The 7,822-nt window shown below is 37.5% G+C and overlaps 1 protein-coding gene across 2 annotated transcripts in view; it reads left to right on the top strand.

Moving 5' to 3' along the window:
• The window catches only part of KBTBD2 (kelch repeat and BTB domain containing 2), a 51,689-nt gene extending 47,321 nt beyond the window's left edge, over nt 1-4,368 (top strand). For both annotated transcript variants that reach the window (XM_063452064.1, XM_063452065.1), the window contains exon 5: nt 1,223-4,368. In XM_063452064.1, the coding sequence (XP_063308134.1) occupies nt 1,223-2,752 (1,530 nt within the window). In that variant the 3' untranslated portion in view covers nt 2,753-4,368. The remainder of the gene's footprint in view (nt 1-1,222) is intronic.
• The last annotated feature ends 3,454 nt before the right edge of the window (nt 4,369-7,822 follow it).

Raw genomic sequence — 7,822 nt, 5'->3', positions numbered from 1 at the left:
TTGTTTTGATAAACAAGCCTTCAGAGCAATAAAGTGTTAAATGAGATTAATATAAATACATACATATGCATCCTTACAAAAGACATGTATTTTTGGGATATGGAGCCCACCAGCAATTTACATCTTAAATGGCTGTGAATAAGGACTAATGTAAAATAAGAGGAACTTAGAAACAATTAAAGATCAGACTAGGGACTAGGCAACAATGTGCAATATCAGCATGCCTTTACCAAGGCATGTAAGGTAATGTCATGCATAAAAGAGTTATTACTTTTATAAATAAATAGTAAGACCTTGCCCTGAATATGCAGGGAAGTTTTAAAGAAATATTTGATAGAACTGGAACATTCAGAAGTAGGGTAAAAATTAATAAGGAAAATGGAAAATTTTAGTTATGCAAAAGCAAAGGAAAATTGCATTTCTTTATTTTAAGAAGTAAAATGTGTCTCAGATTGGATATGATAGTGATGTATAAATATACACAGGGTCAAGACAAACACCTGTCTGTCCTCAGTCCAAAATGGCTGCATGGGATCAACATTGATTTGTATTTGTTAAATCAGGTTTTTATTATCTTTCAAGGACTCTTGGTGATTTCTGAGGAAACTCAACTTTGGGGTAGTGTTATAAATAATTACTCAATGTATCCCCTGCCTATTACACCAAATATGAATACATTTGAAATAAGTCTCTTCTTTTCTGGTGAGAAAACAAAACCACAAAAAAACCTACAACATAATACATAAAATCAAAATTGTTTTTAGGTTCATGGCATTTCTGAAATGTTTGTTGAGATCTAGAAAAAGTATATTAATACTAATAATAATGCTGTTATTTGAAATGCATTTTAGTACTCCATTTCACTTTTGCGTTTTTATTTTCACTCCAGGAGTTATATTTTTTTTTAGACAACAAAGAGAGAGATAATCTATATTTATTTTTATATTTTTTGGGTGGAGAGGGGGTTAGCTTTCGGAAATGTGTGAATATTGTTTCCTGTACACAACAAAAAAGTGCCAAATTTAATTTCACATTGAACTAAGACAACTGATAATACTCAGTAGAGGCTTAGCATCAAAGTGGCTAAATGTTAAATATTTTTCCATCCTAAAATCCAAATTGTATCCAAAAATTGTATTTCTACACTTGAATAGAAACCTTTGATGAACTTTTGTTGGATCATTACAACTGATTTTTATTTTCCATTTTTTTTTTATTGCAGGTGGATCATGTGTTGCAGCTCTGTAGAGAATATTTAATCAAAAAAATCAATGCCAAAAACTGTGTGCGTCTTCTGAGTTTTGCTGACCTGTTCAGCTGTGAAGAGTTAAAGCAGAGCGCCAAAAGAATGGTAGAGCACAAGTTTACAACAGTCTACCACCAGGATGCTTTTATGCAACTATCCAGTGAGCTATTGATTGATCTTGTGAGTAGTGACAATTTAAACGTTGAAAAAGAAGAGACTGTCAGAGAAGCTGCAATGTCCTGGCTAGACTACAACACTGTGTCACGCTCTCAGTATTTGTCTACCGTCCTTAGTCACCTTCGTATTGATGCCCTTTCAGAGGTGATACAGCGGGAGTGGTTTCAAGGCTTGCCACCAAATGACAAGTCGGTGGTGGTGCAAGGACTCTACAAATCCATGCCAAAGTTTTTTAAACCAAGGCTTGGCATGACTAAAGAGGAAATGATAATAATAATTGAAGCTGCTTCAGAAAACCCGAGTTATTACTCCTCAATCTGTTACAGTCCTCAGGCAGAAAAGGTATATAAGCTTTGTAATCCTCCTGCCGAGCTACATAAAATTGGTACTGTGGTGACACCTGACAATGATATTTTTATAGCTGGAGGGCAAGTCCCTCTAAAGAACTCCAAAAGCAATCATAGCAAGCCAAGTAAACTTCAGGCTGCCTTCAGGACTGTGAATTCTTTTTACTGGTTTGATGCCCAGCAAAATACTTGGGTTCCAAAGACCCCTATGTTGTCTGTGCGTACAAAGCCTTCTTTGGTATGGTGTGATGGTTACATCTATGCAATCGGAGGAGATAGTGTTGGTGGTGAACTGAATCGAAGAACTGTAGAAAGATATGACTGTGAGAGGGATGAGTGGACTATGGTGAGCCCTCTCCCATGTGCATGGCAATGGAATGTTGCTGTAGTGGTCCATGACTGCATATATGTAATGGCATACAACTTAACATACTGTTACATTCCAAGGTCTGGTATCTGGGTAGAAATGGCCATGAGGCAAACCAGTAGATGCTTTGCCTCTGCTGCTGCATTTGAAAACAAAATATTTTACCTCGGAGGCCTGCATACTGGCAACTCTGGAATTAGGCTCCCCTCCAATACTGTGGATGGGTCTTCCGTAACCGTTGAAGTGTACGATGTGCATAAAAATGAATGGTATATGGCCGCTAATGTACCTGCAAAGCGCTACTCTGATCCTTGTGTCAGAGCAGTTGTCATATCCAATTCCTTGTGTGTTTTTATCAGAGAGACTCATATGCATGAAAAAGCAAAGTATGCGATCTACCAGTATGACATGGACCTTGATCAGTGGTTTCTGCGTCAACAAATTTCCGAGCGTGTCCTTTGGGATTTGGGGAAAGAGTTTCGGTGCACTGTAGGAAAGCTCTACCCTTCATGCCTTGAAGTGTCCCCATGGAAACCTCCCACACATCTTTTCTCACCAGATGGAGCTGATGAGTTTGAACTGGATGGGGATATGGTTACGTTACCCCCTGTATAGTTGGGCAGATACCAGTGACTGTATGCATGGATCCCCGTTCCTCAACCATAGTTCATTAGAACTGTACTGTTAAGGAAATGGGCTGGGAAAATAAGTTTGCACCGCTTATCTTTCAGACCTTATTTTTATGTCCTACTTAACGTATTTGTAGCCTTTAATGCATTTATATAGGGAGATATGCTTCCATTATATGAAATATTTGACCTGCTAATGTTAAGAGAAAAGCAAAAACTCTGTATATTCAGCCAGCCTTAGCGTTCCGGTTTACCAAAAGAATATAATTGTATCCCTGTGATTTTTTTTTTTCTTCTCTTTTCTTTTATTTTCTTCTATTTTCCCAAGTTATTTATCCTTTTTTATTTTAAAAAGCAAACGCATAAATTACCCATCTGCTATTTATATTATTGTAAGTATAAAAAAAAAAAAAAACTTCCATAATTCAAAACTACTTCTAATTGGATATCCTGTTGGACTATATGTACAAATGTGCAGTGAAACCCAATCTACACATACATATATGTATGCCTGGTAAAATGAGACCTTGCCAGTTTTCATTAACTTCCAGGTTACCACCTCCGCATGCTATCCATTGTAAAAGCCAGTACAACCATATATCTTGTCATAGAGGCTGAGGTAGAGATTCTTCATTGTGTGATATCATCTCCAAACAGAACATTTATCTCTAACGTTTGTTTTAATGCCTATGTAGTGAATTAAAAAAAAACAAAAAAAGAAAAGTGTGATTTCAACTAATTACCAGCTCAAGCTTGACTTGGAAGTAGTAGAGAAAAACGCAGTATACCTGCAGGTTTTATTTTTGAAAAGTAATTTATCACCAAAGTCCCACCTCAACATGTAATCTATAACATATTCTACTTTGTGTTAAATCCAATCTTTCCTGCTGCAGGAAAACTAGTATTTCATTTTGATAACACACAGGTCAATCTATGACTGCAGGCTCAGTCAGGCTGTGCAAGGCACATGTGTATCTGTTGTCAATAAACCTGTACCTTTCTGTCTTAGAATACAGGTCTTCCAAGAGGGCCTTGTTACGCCCTTACGGGCAGAACAGGGCATCCCAAGTATTTGCCAGCCCCTCATAGTACGGGTCCCTGTGGAGCTTTTTAAACCCTTAACTGCTATCTTGCAGCCAAGGGATTAAACAAACAGAACCAGCACCTTTTGTCATGCAATGGTGTAGGTTCATTCATACAAAAAACTGCTGCTGATATCTTTTTCTTTCCCTAACAACATTTGTAAAAACAAGGTTTTAGTGTGGAATAACCAGGTCTGTATCATTTTTGTTAACTTAACAAGCATTTACTGTAGTGTGATTGTGTATTGATATACCATAGGTTTTGTTTTTTTTTCTGGGGAAGGGAAAAGAACTGTTCAGGAATACATTTACATGGCACTCTTCTGCACAAGAGAGCATATGCCTAGTGCTGCTCCGGCATTAATATCAATCCCAGGAACCACTAGCAGTAGAGGGGCACCACAGCCAATTTAACATGAGCACAGGTGCTTCATGACAAACCCTACTAGCATGTTTAGCTGCATCATGTTCTGGCACTGTATTTTGAATGACATTAATTTATTAAAAAATGTAAAGTGAACTACTTGTGGACATGTTTATTCTGTTTGTTCTCTTTTCTGTTTTATGTATGTTTCAGGTGTGAACAATGCACTATGTATACATTTAACTGATGTAAGATTCCAAGCCATGGCTTGCGTTTGTGTTTTTTTTACTAAATTGGGTTCCTGCCTGCTGGAGAATGAATCTGCCATTAGGTATCCTTGAGAATTACATTAGTTATTTCTAATTATAGGCAAACTGAACTACCACATAACGAGACCATTTTGACTCCAGCACAATGGCTAGTCACATTTTAGAATTTGGTAGCTGATCCTGTTTATATTCAATTGTCATTTTACTCTGTCCAAAAAGGAAACTGTCACATGCTTTTTATTATATAAATACCCTTTTTTTAAAAGTTTAGATTTTTGTGTTTTTATATTTAGCAGCTAGGTGCCTCCATCTCATCGATCATTGTTAAAGGCTTGCTTTAACTTAATTATTGTAAGTGTAATTTTTTTTTTATAGTAAAAAAAAAAAAAAAAAATCTTATCCTGAATCGAGCACCAGGCGATAGTCTTCCAAGACCTGGAGAAATTCATTACATCTGTAGCTAACATAATGTATTTTTTGCACAGAATTACAGAATTGACATTGGACCATTCTGAACAGGGTTTCCAAGCTGCCCAAGTCACGTGTCCGATGTAACTAGGCCCTTGGACAATAGTTAAGATATCTCTGTACACCTTTTTTCCCTCTATATTCTAATAGCATAGTAAATGGGTTACAATGACTTTCAAACTGAACGCAAAGAGTGCTCCAAGAAAAGCTGATTTACTTATAACAAAATTATAGCATGCTTAATACTTAAATAAACAGGGTGATTTGTGAAACCTCAGAAAAAAGCCCAATATACTGCTCTTGAATTAATGTTCTTGCATTACTTTACACCACCATTGTAGTATACCGACTCGCTTTTACATGGTTTTCTGACTGGCAGTAACCAAATACAGCAAATTTGATTTCACTGATCACTGTTTCAAATGATTCTTCTATGAATTGCAGCAAACTACTAAATGTAATATTTTGTGTGTGCTAGAGTGAAATGAACAGATAATACAAACCTAGTGCGTATTAAATCTGTTACGTGGTAAAAGGGGATTTATTGTACAAAAATCTCTTGCAGCGCTACTCCAGCTGGAATAAAAGAGAGAGGTTTATTGTATCCAAGTACTATTCATATAAATTCCTTCATTGAATTTTCTTTCAGTATTACTACTTGAATATTGGTGGTGAATGATTGAAAAGTATATTTTCTATGGTTCAGTTTACCCTTTCGGGTGTAGCTGCCAATCACTTCATATAAATTGGCAATTAAAGGAACACTATAGACACCCAGACAGCTTTATCTCAATGAAGTGGTCTGGGTGCTATCTTCCTTGCCTGTTCAAGCCAGCAACTAAAACATTGGCATTCTGTGGGATTAGCAATGTGTACATTGCAGGTTTTAAATTAATCTAGTAGCTGTCACACTGATAGCCACAAAAGATACACAAGCAGAAATATAGTGAAAAGTGGATTTCTCTATTAGCTGGTCTCAGAGACCATTTGATTGGCGGAGCTTGACATATTGCCACACATGCGCACTAACCTGAGATTGATCTCAGCCAGGAGACTGGATGGCAGCGCAGAGACAGTCACTACAAAGGTAAAAGGGGTCGGAGGGGCAGAACCTAAACATTTGAGTATTATAGCAATGGAAATATGCTATAATTACACTTTAACAGCCAAGTTTATATTACTCAGTCATGTTTGTAACTCCTTCAGCTAAGTGCTGGAACATTTTACACTATAAATGCTGCACTAAATGTATGTTTTTAAATATAAAAAAAAATAAATTAATGCAACAGTCCAAAAGGAAGTGCCTACCCTCAAGTTGCCTAAAAAAGCCCTAGTGTTTTGATTGCTTAAAGGACCACTATAGTGCCAGGAAAACAAACTAGTTTTCCTGGTACTATAGGGTCTTTGGGTCCCCCTCCCGCTGGGCTCAAGAGGGGTTAAACACTTGCCTTTCGCCAGCGACTGACTCCTTCAGTGCTGGGGACTCTCCTCCCTCTTCCGACGTCATCCGCCGAATGCGCATGCACGGCAAGAGCCGCGCACGCATTCAATCAGTCCATTGGAAAGCATTTCTCAATGCTTTCCAATGGACGGCAGCGTCTTCTCACTGATTTTTCACAGTAGGAAGCGCCTCTAGTGGCTGTCAATGAGACAGCCACTAGAGGCTGGATTAACCCTAATGTAAACCTAGCAGTTTCTCTGAAACTGCTATGTTTACAAATGCAGGGTTAACCCTAGATGTACCTGGCACTCAGACCACTTCATTGAGCTGAAGTGGTCTGGGTGCCTATAGTGGTCCTTTTAAAAAGTTTATCACTGACTGGTAACAAAAATGTCTGGATGCCAATGTGACTATGCTTTATTCCATTATAGTGTTCACTGTATTAACTGCAAGTGAAGTATTTATATTCAATAAATGAAAAACCTTCTAAAATGTCACGTTCTGTATTTCCCAGAGGAACGTCAACTTACATTATAACATCGGTCCCAAATCTTGACTGTTTCACTGGGTCCAAATGCCTTGGCCTATTTTTACTTGTGGTCTCTTTGTGTTCATCTGCAATTCACCAAATTCTATAAAGTCACAGTGGTGGGAGAATAGAGCACTATTGCTTAATTGTTTTTGAAGCATCACATCGGTAAATCTCACCCAGTGTATTTCTCAGTTTAGGTTTCAGTTAGGGGATGTGATGGGAAATGCAAATGATCTTGAACAAAACATGTCGTCTCATAGGGTTAAGTGGGTAGAGCCCAAAAAGTAATGGGGATATTGCCCCACCATCTTTAAACTTCACCACTTGCCACTGATTTCTGCTGATTGCTTCTCTCAATTCAGTGTCAGGCTTATGCTCATAGATTTTTTACAAAAGATTTCATATTCCTATACATTTGAAAATGCTTTCCATTGTCCAACTGTCCCTCCTCAGGGAAAAAAATAAAGTAGCAAAGTGTGCTACACTTATCAAAGACAGCAAGTGTGCAGAATTCAGAATGTGAAGTGCTTTCTCAAAGTCCAGCATAAACTTAATGCATTTCACATTATACACAGAATATTTATTATTAGCATTTATTTAGCTCCTACACATTTTGCAGCTCTTTACAATTCTAGAATTGTGTTGTTTTTTGGCAACATGTAATTATGGAATACTAACAAAGCCAAGAGGTGAAGAAGGCTTTACTCAAATTAACTACAAAAATTATGAAGAGGTAAAGAAACTTGACCGGAAAAGCCACTTGTCAGAGGGGAGTGAGGATTAATGAATAAGATGCCTTCGCCAAAACCAGTTCATACAAGTGGTGTGTGGAAGAATTGAACATTGTGAGGTGAGAGTAAACTGGGTTATGGAAATAATTGAACTGAGGAGGGCAATTGT

The sequence above is a fragment of the Pelobates fuscus genome, chromosome 4 (genome assembly GCF_036172605.1).
Source record: "Pelobates fuscus isolate aPelFus1 chromosome 4, aPelFus1.pri, whole genome shotgun sequence".
NCBI classification, from domain to species: Eukaryota; Metazoa; Chordata; class Amphibia; order Anura; family Pelobatidae; genus Pelobates; species Pelobates fuscus.
This window is presented reverse-complemented; position numbering and strand designations above follow the sequence as displayed.